This window comes from Megachile rotundata, chromosome 13, assembly GCF_050947335.1.
Source record: "Megachile rotundata isolate GNS110a chromosome 13, iyMegRotu1, whole genome shotgun sequence".
Lineage (NCBI taxonomy): Eukaryota > Metazoa > Arthropoda > Insecta > Hymenoptera > Megachilidae > Megachile > Megachile rotundata.
In genome coordinates, this window is record NC_134995.1 from 10,810,386 (window position 1) to 10,830,174 (window position 19,789).

Consider the following 19,789-nt stretch of genomic DNA (forward strand, 5'->3'; position numbering starts at 1 on the left):
TATTGTTTCGCGCAGCTCGACTGAACTCAACAGGATTTCCTATTTGTTTTACCCCACCATAACTCGCTATCCATTTTATCAATGATATATACAGTGAATAAAATATACGAACGGAGAAAAGAAGTGATTATATTGGAAACATTAAAATAAAAGACCGCTAAGTACACATGTTCGGCATTAAAAATGGCGTGAGGACGCTTGCGCGGTACTGCTAGTTATCAAGTAGTAGCAGAAGTGTAGAACCAATCAGAGCCGACATGCGTAGAATGAACAAAAATTGATCATTCGGCAATCTTGTTCTCTTAGTGAATCTAGTAAATCAACGTTAGTAAAATATAACATTAGCAATGGAATAGGTGTAGTATTGTAATAACTATATAGATGTCTTTATTTGTAGATTATTGCACTGATGTCCTTGATACATTACACAAGTCAGAAAAGATTCTTATGATAAATGTCAGTAATTAATTATGGTGAAATAAATTTATGTTAGACCAAAGTAACAGTAATAATATACTTTAACAGTTAAACATACACAAGTAAGTACCCTAAACAATTGTTTTATACTTTTTGTCATTTAATGAAAGAAATACAATCATTGATTACATCTAACGTGCAAGTTTCACTATTATTTTAATCTGATTTTTTAGGTACAAAATGTCTGGAAGGGAACGTGGTTTATTTCGATTAATCTGGAAAAATTTTGTTGCATCTGTAACATCTAAATCTAAAAAATCAAGTTTAATTGGAGAAGATTACTATGGTACTAAGTATTATGAAGTGTCAAATAAAACTGATTCCTTTAACAGGCCATCTCGATATTTTGTTCCTGTAAATAAAGATGATCATGAGCAAGAAATACCTGCAGAATGGGAAGCATGGTTAAGAAATCGTAGAAAAGATCCTCCAACAGAAAAAGAATTAGAAGAAAGTTATCAATTGGCAATGCTTAAAAAAGAAAATGCTGCAAAAATAGAAGCAAAGTTTTCAGCTGCTAGATTAGAAGCATCAAATTTGCCAACAGTAAAAAAGGGATATGAATCGTTCCCACAGTATGAAGAATACAAAAACCATGGAGAAAATTATAAAATAAAGTATCCAAAATAACATAAACAAATTGTGCTTGATTTAGGTTCATTTAATTATATCTTAGAACATTGAAAACTAATAAAATATCTAGTAAATATGTACAAATTTTATTGTAACATGTACGTGTGTTATGATATATATATATAATTTATGTATTTATTGTTTGCATTATGTATAGTCTATATGTAAAACAAATTCTTAATATTCTATATTTTTATGCATATACACTTGGGTATATTTTTTGTATGCTGTGGATTGTTTTAACATCAATTGTGTATTGATATTAAGTAGGAAATCTTCTTCCTTTGGAAAATTAATATTTGTTTAAGTTTCGTATTTTCCATGGAATAAGTCTACTTAATAATACTTTTTGATGTTTAGTTTGATAAAACTATTACTTTTAAAAATATTGTTCTACTAGATACTGGTTTAGTAACTTCGATCCGTCTATTGATCTTTTAAGGTAGGAAGGTGTAGATAAGCAAAAATTAAAATCTAGTATCTACTATGTTTCAAAGAGGAGACAGATTACAATTGTTGAAGTTTATAATAGTAAGTATTTCGAGTGCTGACATACGAAACATCAGTCAATGGTAAATACAAATTCTTTCGTCTGAAAGAAATCGCGAAATTCAGTAGATTACAAATATTTCTTGATCAACCAGAAAAATCACTATTATCAAATAAAGCTTGATCGTATAATTCTCCCTTTACCAATCGTCCACCAAAATAACGACCATTTAAAGAGTCCCTTGCGCGTTCCGCCTCTGAAATAGTTATTTAATAGCGTTAGCTAAACAAATAAAATTTGTTTATGAAACGAACACTGCAAACTTACCACTCATTTGGGAAAATTCAACAAAAATTTTTACAATTACTTCTGCATCTTCATCGTCTTCAGATTGACGTTCATTATAAATAATAACTCTTTCTACAACTCCAAATTTAGAACATTCGTCTTGAATTTCTTCTTGTAAACTTTCATCTACATCTTCTGGTGCTACCATATTTCGTAAAATAACAACTCGGGATTCAACTTTACGCATAAGTTTCTGCATCACGAGATGACGTGCACTTTGTCCTTTAATCGACATATTCTCTTGCTGCTGCAACGTTTGTGGCTCTGTTTCTTCTAACAATTTCTTCTGCAACTCTTCTTGCTGCTTTTGATGAGCGGCTTGCTCTTGTGCTCGCCTCATTATATCAGAATTTGTTGTAGTTGTGACTGGTATCTAACAATGTACAATTAGATCATATGAACAGTGATCATATGTATAGTTTTCTTGCAGTTACAAATTACAGAAAAAGAAACTTACAACGGGAGTACCTACGATGGTAGGTGCAACAACAGCTGGAGGTGGTATAACAACTGGTTGTCCAGGAATTGGTTGAATTATTGCTGGTGGTCGAGTTAAAGTCTGTGGTATAGCTATGCCAGGAGGAGGTATAACCGGTGCTACTGTTGCTATAGTTGGTGGTGCCATCATTGTTGCAGGAGCAATTGTAGGCCTTACTATGCCAGGCAATGCTGAATATATTAAATGAGTACAATTGAAAAGCTTCCATTACGTACAAAATTTTATGCATTACTTCTATGTATATACCTTGGTTCAAAATCGGTGGCGCTGCCGCTCCAAGTTTAGTTAAACCAAGAGCGACTGCGTTACTAGCTACCGCATCCATCGCCTGAATCTTTGCAGTAGCAGCTGCTGCTGCAACTGCTGCCGCTGTAGGCATCATACTGGTTCCACTTGGAGGACCCATAAGGGCATTTGGTGGGGTAATTGCTCTGCCTACGCGTAAATACTGACCACCCAAATCGAATAAATTCATTGATGCAATAGCCTCTAAAGCAGCTTGCATTGTTTCATATTCGATAAAACCGTAACCTTTGTGTCGATGGGGTGAGCTACCTTGTGCTAATTTGCAATATGTAATAGGACCAAATGCTTCGAATACAGACTTAATATCGTCTTCGGTCAAATCTTGATGAATGGACGCAATATAAATGCGATTATAGTGTTTGCTCTCTTCGGTAATCTCGTCTATTACAGACTGGGCTTGGGGCATATTCGATGGACGCCCCACGACCTGAAAGGAAGAAAACACGGGAACTCAGAAACATTTTTAATAGATAAATGAAAATTATTTTGTTTAAGTCTATTAAAAATGAATATTATTATAAAACAAGATATATATTAATATATAAAAAATAATGAAAAAGTTTTATTTGTGAATAACAGAAAAAAATACATGAAGGAACTAATTGGATTTTAGGAAAGAATTGAAGAACTTTTTGATCGAAATGCATTCTGTAAATTCAATGCAATTCAATCAAAAGGGATTTTGTATTGGATAAGGCTAAAATAAAAATTTGCCGACCTCCGGCGGGATGATAGGATTGCTGGGGGACAGGAAATTCGTTATATAGGTACGTCCCGCTACCTTGATGTTACGTCCACCAATCATGACACCATTCATTTGTTCCAAAGCAAGTTGTGCTGCTTCAGGTATTTCGTATTCGACGAACGCAAATCCTTTGTGCTTCTGAGTGACAGGATCCCATGACATGTTGATCGACTTGATAGGACCAAACGGCAAGAAAGCTTGCCTGATTGTATCCTCTTTTAATTCGAAACTGATGCTGCCCACATATACCCTGTCATACAGGAATCTTATTTTAGATAACAGTTGTTCTTAATTATATTAAATTGATTCTTTTATATCTGTATCTATCAATAACATATTCGTATCTATATCCTATCGACATTCAATATGAACAAAATTTTTAGTACGACAAACAAAATTTATTGTCATCTTAATTTCTTCCAATTCAGACTATGCGAAGAAAAAACAGTAATAACTCAATTACTCACTTAACATGATTGTATAAAGCTGAATTTCAAGAACCTTCTTTTAACTTAACGGTAACTGGAAGAATTCAATATGAAATATATGTTGCTATATTCACACTTGAATGTTGCTTAACAATATGTATTTTAAAAAAATAAATGTTAAGTGTCTACTAATCATACAATCAAAACAACTAAAATTCAATAAAACCCAATTTAAACTGCGAATTAAATACTTCAGTATATGAATATAAAATACGACAGTTGAAAATTATTTTCTATTTAAAATGGCGAGTCCCGAGGACGAAATTTCGAGGGCTAAGACAAAGAACAAACAAACCTGCACATGAGGGCGAGAGCCTGCTGTCTCTGCACCTGATTCCGTTGACTAGCCATTTGCTGTAACACAAAGGACCATAGGCCTTCTATTGATATCCCTCCCCCTTAGATAAACCACGTCTCGTTCATTTCAAAAATCCCCCAAGCTCTTTTACCATACCATCTTCCTTGCTCAACTATTCTTTTCTTAATTTCACAATCTTTCTAAGCAAGAGCTTATTCCAAATATCTGATACAATATCTAACTTTTTTTTAATTAATTAAATAAGGACATAAAGCGAATTAACAACACAGATATAAATTAAATGTTACAGCATTGAAAATAATATGAAAAATTTGGAGTCAAGAAAGTTAAGAATGAGCAGGTTTCATTCTTGAGATTTTGACCTTGTATTCAGAACACACTTGTTAAAAATATTAATATCCTTTTTACTTTTAGTTTTCATGATATAAATTATTATTTAAAATTTAACGCTAAGTTAATATTTAGTAGAAATGTTAAAGCCAGCTTGTTTAAATTTTTAACACTGCATTCCAAATACAAATTATTGTACTTAAATACTTTTTATAAAAATTTTATTACAGCAAGAAAATAAAGAATAGTTGAGCTCGGAAGCATATACTGATTATTTTTCTCAAATCGTCCAGAGATTCATGCACAAAAACTTGTCCTCCTTCGCGCTGGTACAGCTCTGCTCCCGCCGACTACTATTTCAAGATATCTAACCTTCTCTTACAGTAGTAACTCAGGGAAACGTTTAGGAGTGTTTGATCGTAAGGCGGTTTCGTATCGTTTCTGTCTTGACTTGGTTGACACTAACCTGCACATTAGCAATAAAACTTGCTGCCGCAGGACCAACTTATTCTTCTGCGGGGAGAAAAAATCAACCGATCAGAGTTAGGTTCCAGTGTTCGTTTCTGATTTCTGTTATATTTTTTGACTTTACTCGCTCGTTATAACGAACACAGGTTAATAGTTTTACATAAACAATTTAACGTTACTCGGCGGGGCGAGCTAAATTATAAGGACAAATGTTAATTTAAAATACTATATGCATAGTTTTGCTTTACATTACTGGCAAAGAGCTAAATAGAGGAAACTATACGTAAATCCATTTTTAATAAGTATTTTGTTGAGACAAAAAAGAACCCCACAATTGTAACATCTATTTTTATAAGTGTATACATCAAATCCATTGTGCATTCGTACCAACAATTAACACATATTTAAATAATTCAAACTGTACTCAAATTTGATTAAATTTGATAAAAATATTCAACCTACACTTCTTGCTCATTAACAAAGCACAGAAGAAATTTAACATATTATATTCACATCAATACAATGTTTTTCAAATATATTTTCTATTTTCATTAATATGTGTATAAAGTAATAAGAAATAAATACTTTTCATTGCAACAGTTTATGAATGTACAATGGAAGATATGTTAGGCGAGTAAAGTTTGTTAGCACTGTGTTCAAAAGTTACCTGTTGTTGATGAGCAAGGGTTTGCTTCATCAGAACCATTTTGATGCTTTGCTCCATCGCATACTTCTTTGCTCTGTTAACTGTATCTTGCTGTTCAGATGTAATTTTTGGAAGACCTGCACCTAGAATGCCAGGCAGTGTAAGGTACTTAGCTCCTGGTCCTGGAACAACATAAAGAATACATGTAAAATTCTACCTTTAGCAAACCAAAATATATTTTAAAATATAATGCTTCATCAGATCTTATCAGCTATTTGTCCACTATAAATTGTTATCAACTCTCAATCTAACTCTAATTGGAGTGACAAATATAATTGTCACAGTTATGTTATACATCATACATTAAATATTTAATGATTAAGATATTTAATTATTTATAAAATTAAATAATATAACTTACCGGCAACAACTTGTCCAATTTGATTAAGGTCATATATAGGGCCTGGCAAGAACTCTGATGCACTTCCTACGAAGAAAATCAGCATTAGATAAATGTGTGACATAATAAATACTTGTATTTAGTAATTTCATCATCACATACACTCCACACATTTTAAGAGTTTACTTTGATAACGCATGACTTTGATACTCTGTGATGATAAAAATACTAAAGTAACGTATGTTTACACGATATACAGATCTGATTTCTTAATTTGTATGCTTACTATTTATTAAAATTAAACAGCATTTGAAATGTACGCATAATTAATTTTTGTCAGAAACATTCAATGTTTGCTATATAAATATATTGTAAAATTCTTGTAATTCTTAGTATGAACAAGAAGAGAAAGAAATGATTTAAAGAGATGAAAAAAAGGAACGGTGTCGTGCAGCAGTTCCCAAGGTAGAACCATCCTCAAAACTGTAAGTTTAAAGAAATTAAAACAATCAAGAACAATAACATTACATTTTTATAGCATAAGGTAATATATACACGTATTAATATATGTATATTCGTACACAGATACATGTAATACGTATAATAAGTAAAGAGATGAATTCCTTTTTTTTCACGCCATTAAAATAAAAATTTGTTTGTATTTCTAAAGAGAAATAATGACAAAAGCTTTCCGGTTTTAAAAATAATATCAAAGTTTAAGAGAAACCACTGCAGCTATATGTTTTCATTTAGATTTCATTACTGTTTACACTATCAGCCCCAAAAAAAATCAGACTACCAATAACTAGATTAGGTTTCGTATGATCTTAACCAATTTGGTCTGCTAGTCTCTGAAACAGAAATCAGAACACGTTGAAACGCTTGTTTTTCTTTTTTATGACTTTCGGAATTTCACGAATTAATAATATTAGCTTTGTTCAATCATTTGATTAACGGCTAACCGTGTTCTGGGCTGAGCAATGACGGTTGTGCGCAAACTATCCGAGATTGAGGCGACGCACAAATCTGTAAGCACAAAGCAAAGGAGAATACTCTCAGTGCATTTTCTGCGCCACTTTCTTACAGTTTGCCTTTTCCAACCTACCACGCAATTAACCCTAGCATGTTCTATATAGCAATGGCGATCCTAATTGATTAGAAATCTAACGTGATTGACCGTCGAAAGAATTTACTTTGCTCAAGTTGTACACCTTGCTGCAATAACTTTCTTACAACACATACTTCTTCTTTAAGAACAAAACATCTTACCTATTTATAATATGGATATTAATATGATAATATACATCGCCATTGCTTCTCCTACTTTATAAGCCTCTTCTATTATACATTTTTTAAATTTCATTGAAGAATATATGTATCATATATGTTACACATAACTTATTTTGAACACAAATTTAAATAGAGTAAGTTACATTGCTTAATTAAATTTTACTTCACAAAAGAAAACAAACAAATTTTTTTTTATTAACTAATTTATGTGCAGAATGAGGCTTATAATTAGGATGAAAGAAGGCTATCCTAAAATGCTGACCTATCTAAAATACGCATCGTATTTGGTACTCGACAATAGATGCTGTGTCAGTAGGAGTTTGCAAAACTCTGATTTGTTCTGTTCAACGAATGTAGCGTTCTCTTTCTTTGTTTGGCGCACGCTCATGATCACAGCTCAGTCGTAGGCCACAGATTCTGTACTGTCTCTCCGCTGTAACATCTCAGAACAGAAGGACAACCATACATTAGTTTTATTGAGGGCCAACGATCACCTATTACCCTAGCCTACCAAAATATATTCTGAAACTGCAATAGACCACTCAACACTTATAGCTTGCCAGCACTTTAATAGAAAGCTAGCACCTGATTGTCCTAAATAAATAATATATGTTTTTCTTCATCATTTCCATTGCTTAGAAATATATTATGCTTGCTGTTGCTTCTGTGTTCACCGTCTTTTCCAGTTGTACGCTTAGTTGTACGGTTTATTAGTGATTAGGAGCATACATTTATTCGGCAATATTAGCAATGTACCTTCAACTCTAGGTTTCTTGTTTGGTGGTTCCATATTATTTTGGGTTGTTGGTGCCTAAAAATAGAACAAATTATTTTTAATTGTGTATCATGAAAAGTTCTTACAGCAGTTCAAGTGTTTAAATGTATTTTTAAAATGACAATAACGAAGAACTGTTAAAGCAATATAGATAATATCAATTTTAACGATTTTACAGTTTTATACATAAAACTATCTTTATTATACCATGGAAAATAATATAGTCATTAGAATAAGTATTTATCAATAAATCTGTAAACAAAAGTCTTTCATCTATAGTACAGTAATACTAGAAAAAATTGTACAAGAAAGTTAGTAACTTATCGATTCAATCAATGGTAAAATTATATTGTATTTGTTGATTCATGTATCAACAATATATTACATATCACAAAAACCAAGTATTGCAAATTTTATTGGGTTTTTAAAGAATATTAAACGTACAAGTACGTTGTAGCATTTTACAACCGCCATCATGCTCCAAATCATTTGCAAGATCTACTGGTTCAATATTTTATAAAAAAAAACACTGAAAAAGCTAACTTACCATGGCCATCGCTCCGTTCATTGTCCTCTATAGACAAATAAACTGAGATCAGTTTATTTTAAGCGAATTCTACTCAACGAGTATTAACTAACTCGTACAAAGTAATTCACATCCAAAGCAATCCGAAGCTTGCCTTTGCGGAAGTATTACATATACTATGCAAGTCAATGATAACTTTACGTTAAAATGTACACTGTTTAAACAAAGAGCAAATACATAATCAGTTTTTAAATCTAAGTAAATATATTTGTTGTTTTATTGCCTATGTCTTAATATTTCCTTATATAAAATTCTTGTACTGTTCATAATTTGACTAACGTGGTGTTAATTCTAACAACCATGGTACCTACATTTAAAGGTTAGAATACATTGTTAACGTGGTACCTTTATTAAAGATTCAAGTTACAATGAATTCCAATGACTTTCAAATGAGATTAATTAACAGCGAAAAGGTATAATGACATTAGATGGATTATGACTATTTTATACTAAAATAAATATTTTTTTTTTGTTTTGATTATCATTAAACATCTAATTCTTTATAACATTCTTTAGGGCAAAAATTTAATGTAACAATAATTTTTGCTATATATGCTATGACATATTTATTGTAGGGTAAAGGACTTTTTGCTCTTCGTTCATTTAAAGATGGAGATACAATTTTGGAAGAGAAGCCTATAGTCTGCTGTCAGTTCTCATGGAATTTGGATTATAAATATTTAGCATGTGACAATTGTTTAAAACCGCTAGAAACTGCTGAAGAAAATGTACATAGATTGACTGGAAATTCAACAATTATTTTACCTCATCCAGAATGCTGTGAAACAAAGAAAGATTTAATAACTGAATGTTCTGAATGTGGTACAAAATATTGTAGTATTGAGTGTCAGAATGAAGCCTATTCAAGGTAATTTATTATAACATTGTAATATTCATAAAGTAATTAAAACTTTACTAGTATTCAGTATTTTTATAATTTTAGGTATCATAGTACACTATGTTTACACTCAAGAGAAAGGGATGAATCTCATCCCCTTATACAATTAAATGAAACTTGGAAACAAATGCATTATCCACCTGAATCTGCAACAATAATGTTATTAGCTAGAATGGTAGCTCTTGTTAATCAAGCCAATAATAAAGAAGATATGCTATCAACATTTTCACAATTTTGTCATCGTACATACAATGATACATCTGAAATTGCACATAAACTGTTAGGAGAAAAATTTATTGGTCAAATAGATGTACTCAGACAAATGATGCAAAAATCTTTAAACACAGAATTTACAGAACATGTGAGTGACATATATATAATTTTAAAAAGTATGATAAAACAAATGATTTAAATTTTACTTTACAGTGGTTTACACCAGATGGCTTTAGAAGTCTATTAGCTCTTGTAGGTACAAATGGTCAAGGAATTGGAACTAGTTCATTTAGTCGTTGGGTTAAAAATGTATCTGCTTTAGAGCTGCCTGAAGAAGAAAGAATTTATGTTTTTAAATTAATAGATCGAATTTATGATGATATGGAAGAAGGTAAATTTTTCTAAACTGTAACACAAAATTGAGATGTAATAATGTAAATTTTATAACTATAAAAAAAACGTTTTACAGCGGTAGGTTCTTTCTTAAACAATGAAGGTTCTGGTCTTTATATTCTTCAGTCTGCAGTAAACCACAGTTGTATACCAAATGCAATTGTAGAATTCCCATACTCAAATAATGTACTAGTTTTAAAAGCAATACGTGATATTCATCCTGAAGAAGAAATATGTATAAGTTATCTTGATGAATGTGACTTAGAAAGAAGTAGACATTCTAGACAAAAAGCTTTAAGTTCTTTGTATTTATTTATTTGTTGTTGCAGTAAGTGTTTATCACAAACAAATGATCCAGATTTGACATCAGAAGACGAAATAGATGAAATAGACGACAATATGTCTAGTTGAAAATGTAAATTTTTTACGATATTCGTATCTAGAAACGTATTTTATAATGTTCATATACATCTCAGTATATTCACTGTTCGATATACATTTAATTTATATTGTTACAATAATGCTATCTAAGCATAATTATAAAATTTGTAATTTTTTTTTTTATACAACTTTATCTTTTGTATGCTTCTTTAACACAAATATAAAACTTTTTGCAATATGATAATATAAATAAAGTGAAAGAGTTATAAAGGTATTAAACCGCTAATAATACTACATATATTATATACCGCTTTTGAACAAAAATTATTTTATTTATGACAAAATATCAAATAAATCATGTTGTTTCATGATATTGTTACATCACATTTTTATGTAAAGTTTCTTGTTATTAATGTTACATCCTTTTTTATTTTATGCACTACAAACTAAAAATATTATAAACATTATTTGGTTTATTATTTAATAAAATCAACTTTAACAAAACAAAAAATAATATTTTTATAAAAACAGAAAATATAATTTGTACATTTATTTTATATTATACCACTTACTAATACTTTATGCTTTCAACAAATTAGTGTGTTTAATATTTTACTGACTGTCGATATTATTATGTATCATTTGAATACCAAAATCGTTAGTTATTCTTTAAGTGTTATCTCATTTTTTCCCAGCACCATAAGATTTGATATATAATTAGGTACAGGGGTAACAAGTATACGTCGTTCTATTAAATTTGTTAAACATCCTGCAATATTTTGACTGCGAAATTCCCATCTGAAATACATAGAATTAAAGTTTTCATACAGCATAGTGTTAAAATGTATTATAATTTTATGAAAATGACGTTTACGTTATACGCATCGTTTCATTTGGTAGCTCTTTTGCTATGGCTTTGTGTTTCACAGGCATACTTGGTCCATTTAAAACAAGTCTTTCTATGGTAGGAGGATTATCACCAAAACACATTTCTGAGTACTTTCTTCGTTGTTTTTGTTGAGTAAAATCTATTCCTGTTTTTCTGTAAAATAAGTGAAACAGAGTATGGTAAATATCATTCTTTTGCCAAGAAGTGTTTTAACTTTATTTTTCAAAGAAAATGTAAAAAACAAATATTACTTAATGTTAGGAGCAGCATCTTTATACTCCAAGGTATTATTAATTGTTTCACAATTTAAGGCACCTTCCATTTTCTTCCAACATAATCTACTCAAAGATTTAAGATCTCTTCCCATTAATTTAAGTCTCTTTGAGTCCGCATAACCCAAATACTTTATTACTGCAGTTAAAATATTCAATGAAATGAATCTCTTAGTAGAAAAAAAATACTTTTGACCCATAAATAATGCAAGATACATAGTAGTAACATAATGCTTCTTCCTTGTTTTTCTTCCACTTTCAAATATAGCCACATATGTAATACTATTATGCATATTTACTTTTACTTTAGTATTTAAATTTAGAGATTGAAAATAATTTTGCATACTATCTTGAATTTCTCTGCTTGTAAAATAATCTTTAGAATTAGTAGCATTTATCAATGTGTAACCATACCATGTAATACGTTTATTATGCCAACTTATGTCTGAAACAGGGGTTTTATTATTAATCTTTTGTTAAGTAAAAAAAAATAATACACTGTATATTACCAATTAATTTTAATGTTAACAAGCGATCCTTCAGAACCTCTTCTGATAACTTCATTCCCTATTAACAGAATTGAAAGTATGAGACACACAAGATTGAAATGTTTCAGATATATTGATACATAAACTTACACCTATAATGTTTTTAACATATTGTGCTACATTAGCTGATGTAAATGTTTTATGGCATTTGACCAACTCAGATTTTATGCTAGCCCATGATATCTCTGGAAAAACTGGCATTATCGATGATTCTAATTCTTCAAATTTAAATCTTTTTATAACATTAACTATTTCTTGTTCCATGTTTGTAGAAGTTGCTAAAACATTGAAAGAATAGAGTTTAAATACATAAATATACTTTATAATTCAGAAGTGATACATAAACGCTTTAATATATTAAACAATACTCACATGTCGACATCATGTGGGAAATAAACAATTTCAAACCAAATACGTAGCAACTTCAAAATAGCGCCAAATTCTTAAATCTTTCTCACATTTCCATTGAAGTTATTTCTATAGAGAATATTCAAGTCTGAATTTTAGTGTATCTTGGAGAAGTGCTGCACCAAGCGGCCAATTTTAACAAATAGCACCGACGATTTTATGATAGAACTGTTACTCACTTTCTAAGAGAGTTCACGTAAATGTAAATTTCAAAGAATATGAAAATATAGAAATTTCAAATTTTTCGAATATCAAATTTTCAAATTTAGTAATTTTTATATTTTTAGTAACTTTTCAGCACTTCCGTTTTAACATTGATAAGTAGGAAATAGAGGCAACGCCATTTTGATGTTCTTTACCAGGGAGGACTCGTAGCCTTCATCATGAGGTACATTATGTTTAAAGAATTTTTGTTAAATTTAAACATATTCATCCCAATTTAATTTGTTATTACTTATAATATAAATGATGAGATTCATATTTACCAAAAAATATAACGTTCAATTTAACATATCATATTTTTTATGTATTATGTTTAATAATTTGTTGACGGCTGACCACATGGTTAATCGTTTGAAATTTATGTTTATCTGAAATATTATTTAATATTTTAGGGACTATGTTTAAAATTTAGCAGATATATCATATATATTGCACAAAAATAATTGTATATATTGATAAAGATTGTAATCAGTAGGAAGTTATTTCCAAAATATAACCTCATGTTGTTTGTTTCAGTTCTTTAAAGCTGCAAAAGAGGCTTGCTGCCTCTGTTATGCGATGTGGTAAAAAGAAGGTCTGGTTGGATCCTAATGAAATCAATGAAATTGCAAATACAAACTCCCGTATGTTTTTTATTATTTAAAAAAATTCTTCTAATATTTTTATTGCTTTATGACATGTACATAACTCTCATTTTTCTTGCAGGACAAAGTATTAGGAAGTTGATTAAAGATGGTCTCATCATTAAGAAACCTGTAGCTGTTCACTCTAGAGCACGTGTTCGTAAAAATACTGAAGCCAGACGTAAAGGACGTCATTGTGGTTTTGGTAAAAGAAAGGGTACAGCAAATGCTCGTACACCAAGAAAGGTAAATAAATATTTCCTAATTACTCTACTCTTTAAACTTGAGTTATTGGTTGGTCTTGCATATAAGCAAAAATTTTGATACTTAAATATACAGTTTTAATTATATATTTATAGGATCTTTGGATTCAAAGAATGAGAGTCCTTCGTCGACTCTTGAAAAAATACCGTGAAACAAAGAAGATTGACAGACATTTGTATCACTCATTGTACATGAAAGCTAAGGGAAACGTGTTCAAAAACAAGAGAGTTTTGATGGAATTTATTCACAAGAAAAAGGCTGAAAAGGCTAGAGCAGAGATGCTTTCAGATCAAGCAGAAGCGCGTCGTACGAAAGTCAGAGAAGCGCGTAAACGTAGAGCAGAACGTATTGCTACAAAGAAACAAGAATTGTTGCAATCTTATCAGCGCGAGGACGAAGCAGCTGCAGCGCAGAAAAAGTGATCTAAGAATTTTACAAATTATTGTATAAATAAAGTATAAAAAAGAAAATTTGAATTTTATTAATTCCTTCCATCAGCTATATATTTTTTTTTAAATAAATTGAATTATCTACTGAGGTAGAGGAAATATATGCACGATATAGAAACAATTATTGAGCGAGCGAAGCTCTTATACAAGTTTTCTCCATAAAATGACATTTTTTTTATTTTCTTTATTAAAGCCTTTAGGGAGCTTTTGTTGTATTATTTTGCTTCTAATGCGATCACATAACACTTTCTCAACCTCGGAAGTACTCAAAGTTCGCTAATTTTCGAGAAAATCGAGATTTTCTATTTTTGTAGTTCCAACTTTCACCGCTAGATGGACGGCAATTTTTTAGTCCATGAAATGGGCTATTTTTCTATTTTTTTTAATAATGGTCCTAGCAGATTATAATTATATTCGTTCGATTCCTTAGGCCACAAGGAGCAATTTGTATATCTCAGAATTTCGGAAAAGTCCCTAGTTTTCGAGAAAATCGAAATTTTAGTTTTTCGTAGTTCCGCCGCTCGCCGCTAGATGGCGCCACCTGTACCGTTTTGGACCGAATTCGACAAAAATTGATTTCCTGGCTTTATTAGACGTCAAAACGCATTAAACCCTAATAGAAATTTGTTTCTAAATGCCTCAGGAACCATACTACGTCGTCAAAGTGCCGAAATATTGCACTTTGCATGTGCAGTAGAATTGACATAGGCGGCTCATGTACGTATCGCAATGCTGACACAAAATAATTAATTACTCATTACCCGAACATTATTTATGAACTTTTATGATCGAACCATGTAAATAATGCATTGCTGACCATTCTTTAATCATAAAAGTTCATAAACTGTGCTCAGAAAGTGAGTTAATTAACGACTTTGCATACTCATTGTCGTATATATTCCTCCTACGTGCCGCCCGCGCATGCCACGGAAGAATAATTACCGAATAACCATATCCTCATAGACTTTAATGCAAAATTGAATTTGCTCTCGCTTATGTACTTGACTTTTCAACTTTTTTGTCCATGTTTTTCTCTTGCACCACTCAACCAATTCAACTGGATGATACGGTTGACTATTTTTGTTGTAGCGTGAAATTTACTCGCTCGCTCAACATTGTTAGGTTAGGCGCGGAGCGCCTAATCAAACAGACCTAGTATTTATTATTATGTAGATTTCAGTATATAGCTTTTTTTTAAAAGCCCGTAACTGTTTATAGATTTGTTTAAAATGATTGTATTATCAATTTTTAATAATAATAAATTTACAACGTGAAGTATGGTAGTGAATTACAATTGTTTTCAAAATTAATATAGAATTGCACTCATAGATGGAAGCACGGTAAATTTTCACGGTATGACGAAGAATATGAGTTCATGGTTAAAAATTGAATAAAAGTGAACGATTATTTTTCTTCACCGTATAGTGTTATTAGCAAACATAAATTTATATTTGTAAGATAAAAGGTACTTGACCTGGACATGGAGTACTTCAATAAAAAAAGTATTTTATTATGATTGCAACTAACACAGCTGTGTATGATAGGTTAGACAAATGAAAATACGATTTTATGAAATAAAATAAAATCTTTACGTAAAAAGATCACATCGTTCGGAAAAGGTCATTTACAAAATTTTCTACATACTTATGTTCACATAAAATAATTTATATATTTGAGCAATTAATTTATTTAACAATTAACATTGTGTTTCATGATGTAATTTGTTTATGCACTATTGTTGCACATTTATCTTGTAAAATATGTTTTATAATATGTATTACCATCATCTTGTCATATAATCTGCTATATTTTCAATACCTTTATTTATAATATGATATGTCATTTATTTTGTAACAAATGTTATATCTTTAATATTTAAAATATGTTATTATTGCATCATCATTATTATATTTGATTGTATACAGATACAAAGAAAAAAATTGTATGGTGTTAAATTTTCACTTATCTAAAAATGCTTTTTTCCTTTCATTTGAAAATATAGTTATCTAATGTTGCATTGATGTTTGCAGCTGAATATTCCTTATGTCCATGATTCAATACTGATGCAATGATGATGGACCAAGAAGAACATGTCCGTAAATATTTGTACATTTGAAATTAGTACCAGAGTTTTTTATTCTGTTCTTTTTCTATTGTAAGATTATTTTCCTAATTAATCAATATTTTTAAGACTACTTATAATTTTATTGCATATTACTGTAACACATATTGATATCTTACTGCATGTTTATTAAGTTTAATTAAAAGTTAATTGAAAGTAATATTTGTTTATAACATTGTTACTAATCTTGCACTAGCATATTGAGTTGTATTTATATTTTTCACATTTTAACACTTTCTATCTGTTCTTTGTATATTGCTAATTAATTTTTTCTTCTTTTATCATTAAGTGTTACATAAAATTATAAGAAATCAATTGTAAGAATATAATTTTAAAACCGTTTCTTGTTTCTAGTTAATAGAAAGGAATCAACCAAAGTGTTTTACACGTTCAGCAGCACGGCATCTTCGTCGTAAGCGTTTGCATGATTTTCGTAGAGCTGAAAAGCAACAAGAAAATTTAACCAATAACGTAAACACTGAATCCAATAAAAAATCTGCCACTGAAAAAGACAGAGATCAATCAGAAGTTATAACAAAGTCAAAAGCTCGGAGATTAAGGAAAAAAAATAAAGCAACACAGCTTCAGAATTGTTGTTCGTACTGTGAATCATATTGTAAAGATTCGTCACTTGTCATTGAGCCAATCAATAATCAAGAAGTTATTACTGATAACGATACAACAGATACAAAACTAGTGACAAAATCTAAAGCTCGACGATTACGAAAGAAAAATAAAACAAAGTCTGTTCAGAACATCTGTTCTTTTTGTTATGATACTTACTTTTCTATCATTGACCCAATTTTGATGAAATACATCAACCGAGAAGAAAACAATCTAAGCTGTTGTACTGAATTTGAAACAAGTGTTGTTAATGTGGAGTCGGAGATGATCCGGGTAGCAGCAGACGGAGTATCAAAAAAGAGCACGCACAGTACGTGATACTATCGGGTCATCCCATAAGTAATACGAATATAGCGGGAACTCTACAATAAAGAAATAAAATATTATGTCCCTTAGTAGGTATCCTACTGGCATAAATAGCGATGTAAACTACAATTATTTACGTTTCACATCATGGCGCAAGCTGTGACGCAAAATTGAGAAAGCAATTTAATAAATTTAAAAATTAATTTGATTTGAAAAGAATATAAATGTTTAATCAGTTAATTTATAAATTTGTTAAATTCAATGATTTTGTTTCTTCTATATAGTACAAGTGTTATCAAATACCTATTCTGGGACGGAAATTAAAATTTCATTATTATCAACATTACTTTCTGTGCCTGTATAAATATATGATTGCCTTTCCTTTGCAGAAGACGTTGAGCAAAATAACTCTACGGTTACAGCAACTAAGATGCCTGACAGTAAAGTAAACATCCCAGAAAAGTCAAGAGAAGAAATTAAAGCTGAACGTGAAGCCAAGAAAGCTGCTAAAGCACTTGCTAAAGCAAAAGCTAAATCTTCGAAGGTAGAAGATAAGGATGCTTCCAAAGATAAAACTGTGCCTACTGAAACTAAGAAAAATAAGGAAAACAGTGAAACGCCGGAGAATATTCAAGTTTCCAATAAAATACCTGTAGTTAATAAGACTATTAATACGTGTATAAAAGTTGCACCCGTACAAAGTAATACTGAAGGTAAAGCAGAAAAAAGTAAAGCAGAATTGCGGGCTGAAAGAAGAGCGAAACAAGAAGCACAAAGAGCAGCTAAGCAGCAGCAACTGCAAGAAAAAAGTAGAGTTAAAAAGAAAGAAGAAGATAATGATAAATGTATTAAGCAAATTACTGATGAAACAAGTATTGATAAGAAAATTGTGACGCCTAAAAAAGTTGCTCAAAAAGATAATTCTCATCAGATAAATCTCTTTAAACATTTGTATCATGAAAGAGAGCAAGCTGTTGTAAATGTACATTTTGTCAATTCAAGTATACATCCTGCAATAGTGAGATTAGGTACACAGTACGCGAGCAAAATAATCGTTGGCAGTAACGCAAGATGTGTTGCACTTTTGGCTACTGTCAAGCAACTTATTCAGGACTTTGAACGACCATCACAAGCCGATTTCATTAGAGGTTTGGAAGCGAGTTTACAAGAATCCGTAGCGTACTTGCATCATTGTAGACCATTAGCTGTTTCTATGCAAAACGCATTGAGACACTTAAAGTGGCAAATGACACAATTACATCCTGCGTTGTCTGATGCAGATGTAAGTAAAATCTTTTGTTAACACTTTCATAATATTCTTAAAAATTTATTATAAAATGATATTTAGGCAAAAAATAAGTTAATCAGCGCAATAGATACTTACATCCTTGAACAAATACAACTTGCTGATAAGGCAATATCAATAACGATTCAAACGAAAATATCTAATGGAGATGTTATTCTTACTTATGGCTAGTAAGTATTTAAATGTTATACGAAGTTTCTGTATGCTTTATTTATTGATAATATAATTGATCTCTGTTTTCAGTTCATCACTGATTCATAAAATACTATCAGATGCGCATACTGCTGGAAAACAATTTCGTGTTATTGTTGTGGATGGAAGACCATGGCTTGAAGGAAAAGAACAACTTAGACGTTTAGCAAAAAATGGAATTGAATGCTCATATATTTTAATTAATGCTTTAAGTTATGTAATGCCGGAAGTAAGTAAAATCTGCCGGTGTAGATTTCTTTTTATTTATAACGAAATTTATAATACATAAAGGATCTAGGAGTAGAAATATGCGTTACGATATAAAGTAAGCATAAATATTTCGTTCTTATAAGTATGTTTAAACAGGTGTCTAAAGTTTTTCTTGGTGCTCACGCAATATTAGCTAATGGTGCAGTTATGTCTAGAGTTGGTACCGCTCAAGTTGCTTTAATGGCAAGAGCTTTCAATATTCCTGTATTAGTAGCATGCGAAACTCACAAATCTTGTGAACGTGTACAAACAGATTCTATAGTCTACAATGAATTAGGTAAGCGGATCGAATTTGTAACTGTATTAGTTTTCTTTCTTAATAAATTGTTGGTTCATTCGTAGGTAATGCAGATGAACTCGCACAAGTTTATGGGAACGGGACAAAGAAATCATTACTTGCAAACTGGAAGATTAGAAAGTCATTGAATCTGTTAAATATAACATATGATGTTACACCGGCTGATTTGGTAACAGCCGTCGTTACAGAATTGGCTATTTTACCATGTACTAGTGTTCCTGTGATTTTAAGAATTAAACCATCTGAAATCTGAATGATACGGTGCTTAGAACTATTGTTTATTACGCCGCATAACATGGATATATAAGCAT

General features: G+C 30.7%; 6 protein-coding genes across 24 annotated transcripts; 4 read left to right on the forward strand and 2 right to left on the reverse strand.

The window, feature by feature from the left end:
• The first annotated feature begins 5 nt into the window (after nt 1-5).
• Nucleotides 6-1,248, forward strand: LOC100876626 (NADH dehydrogenase [ubiquinone] 1 alpha subcomplex assembly factor 2). Of its 2 annotated transcripts, none has more exons than XM_012291453.2 (3): nt 6-161; nt 398-539; nt 651-1,248. In XM_012291453.2, exon 3 carries the CDS (start codon nt 658-660, stop codon nt 1,105-1,107), a length of 450 nt encoding a protein of 149 aa, XP_012146843.2. In that variant the 5' UTR covers nt 6-161; nt 398-539; nt 651-657; the 3' UTR covers nt 1,108-1,248. The 2 variants fall into 2 exon arrangements, with proteins under 2 accessions (XP_012146843.2, XP_012146842.2); XM_012291452.2 differs by lacking the exon at nt 6-161 and adding an exon at nt 188-324.
• hfp (Poly(U)-binding-splicing factor hfp) lies at nt 1,124-8,922 on the reverse strand. 10 transcript variants are annotated; one of them, XM_076538909.1, is made up of 13 exons: nt 8,762-8,921; nt 8,196-8,250; nt 7,731-7,881; nt 7,112-7,175; nt 6,436-7,000; nt 6,171-6,236; nt 5,771-5,931; nt 4,282-4,340; nt 3,535-3,748; nt 2,694-3,180; nt 2,406-2,617; nt 1,928-2,321; nt 1,124-1,856 (listed from the first exon to the last, which is right to left on the reverse strand). In XM_076538909.1, the coding sequence occupies exons 7-13, from the start codon at nt 5,825-5,827 to the stop codon at nt 1,747-1,749; spliced, it is 1,533 nt and encodes a 510-aa protein (XP_076395024.1). In that variant the 5' UTR covers nt 5,828-5,931; nt 6,171-6,236; nt 6,436-7,000; nt 7,112-7,175; nt 7,731-7,881; nt 8,196-8,250; nt 8,762-8,921; the 3' UTR covers nt 1,124-1,746. The 10 variants fall into 10 exon arrangements, with proteins under 10 accessions (XP_076395024.1, XP_076395022.1, XP_076395021.1 ...); XM_076538907.1 differs by having other exon boundaries at nt 7,702-7,881; XM_076538906.1 differs by having other exon boundaries at nt 6,436-7,175.
• Nucleotides 8,923-9,060: 138 nt separating this feature from the next.
• Smyd5 (SET and MYND domain containing, class 5) lies at nt 9,061-13,179 on the forward strand. Of its 2 annotated transcripts, none has more exons than XM_076538928.1 (6): nt 9,061-9,213; nt 9,376-9,668; nt 9,744-10,059; nt 10,125-10,302; nt 10,381-13,004; nt 13,090-13,179. In XM_076538928.1, the coding sequence occupies exons 1-5, from the start codon at nt 9,169-9,171 to the stop codon at nt 10,713-10,715; spliced, it is 1,167 nt and encodes a 388-aa protein (XP_076395043.1). In that variant the 5' UTR covers nt 9,061-9,168; the 3' UTR covers nt 10,716-13,004; nt 13,090-13,179. The 2 variants fall into 2 exon arrangements, with proteins under 2 accessions (XP_076395043.1, XP_003706005.2); XM_003705957.3 differs by having other exon boundaries at nt 10,381-11,753.
• Nucleotides 11,180-12,871, reverse strand: LOC105663328 (uncharacterized). Its single transcript, XM_012291458.2, has 6 exons — nt 12,767-12,871; nt 12,485-12,672; nt 12,356-12,413; nt 11,826-12,291; nt 11,560-11,727; nt 11,180-11,483 (listed from the first exon to the last, which is right to left on the reverse strand). Exons 1-6 carry the CDS (start codon nt 12,777-12,779, stop codon nt 11,348-11,350), a joined length of 1,029 nt encoding a protein of 342 aa, XP_012146848.2. The 5' UTR covers nt 12,780-12,871; the 3' UTR covers nt 11,180-11,347.
• RpL19 (ribosomal protein L19) lies at nt 13,090-14,381 on the forward strand. The gene is made up of 4 exons (XM_003705958.3): nt 13,090-13,190; nt 13,541-13,647; nt 13,730-13,893; nt 14,007-14,381. Exons 1-4 carry the CDS (start codon nt 13,186-13,188, stop codon nt 14,331-14,333), a joined length of 603 nt encoding a protein of 200 aa, XP_003706006.1. The 5' UTR covers nt 13,090-13,185; the 3' UTR covers nt 14,334-14,381.
• A 1,312-nt stretch (nt 14,382-15,693) lies between these two features.
• On the forward strand, nt 15,694-19,732 carry eIF2Bdelta (eukaryotic translation initiation factor 2B subunit delta). Of its 8 annotated transcripts, none has more exons than XM_012291461.2 (8): nt 15,694-15,825; nt 16,391-16,452; nt 16,837-17,416; nt 17,802-18,694; nt 18,761-18,888; nt 18,962-19,139; nt 19,277-19,457; nt 19,523-19,732. In XM_012291461.2, exons 2-8 carry the CDS (start codon nt 16,429-16,431, stop codon nt 19,729-19,731), a joined length of 2,193 nt encoding a protein of 730 aa, XP_012146851.2. In that variant the 5' UTR covers nt 15,694-15,825; nt 16,391-16,428; the 3' UTR covers nt 19,732. The 8 variants fall into 8 exon arrangements, with proteins under 8 accessions (XP_012146851.2, XP_003705943.3, XP_012146849.2 ...); XM_003705895.3 differs by having other exon boundaries at nt 15,720-15,979; XM_012291459.2 differs by having other exon boundaries at nt 15,720-15,904.
• Nucleotides 19,733-19,789: the final 57 nt, after the last annotated feature.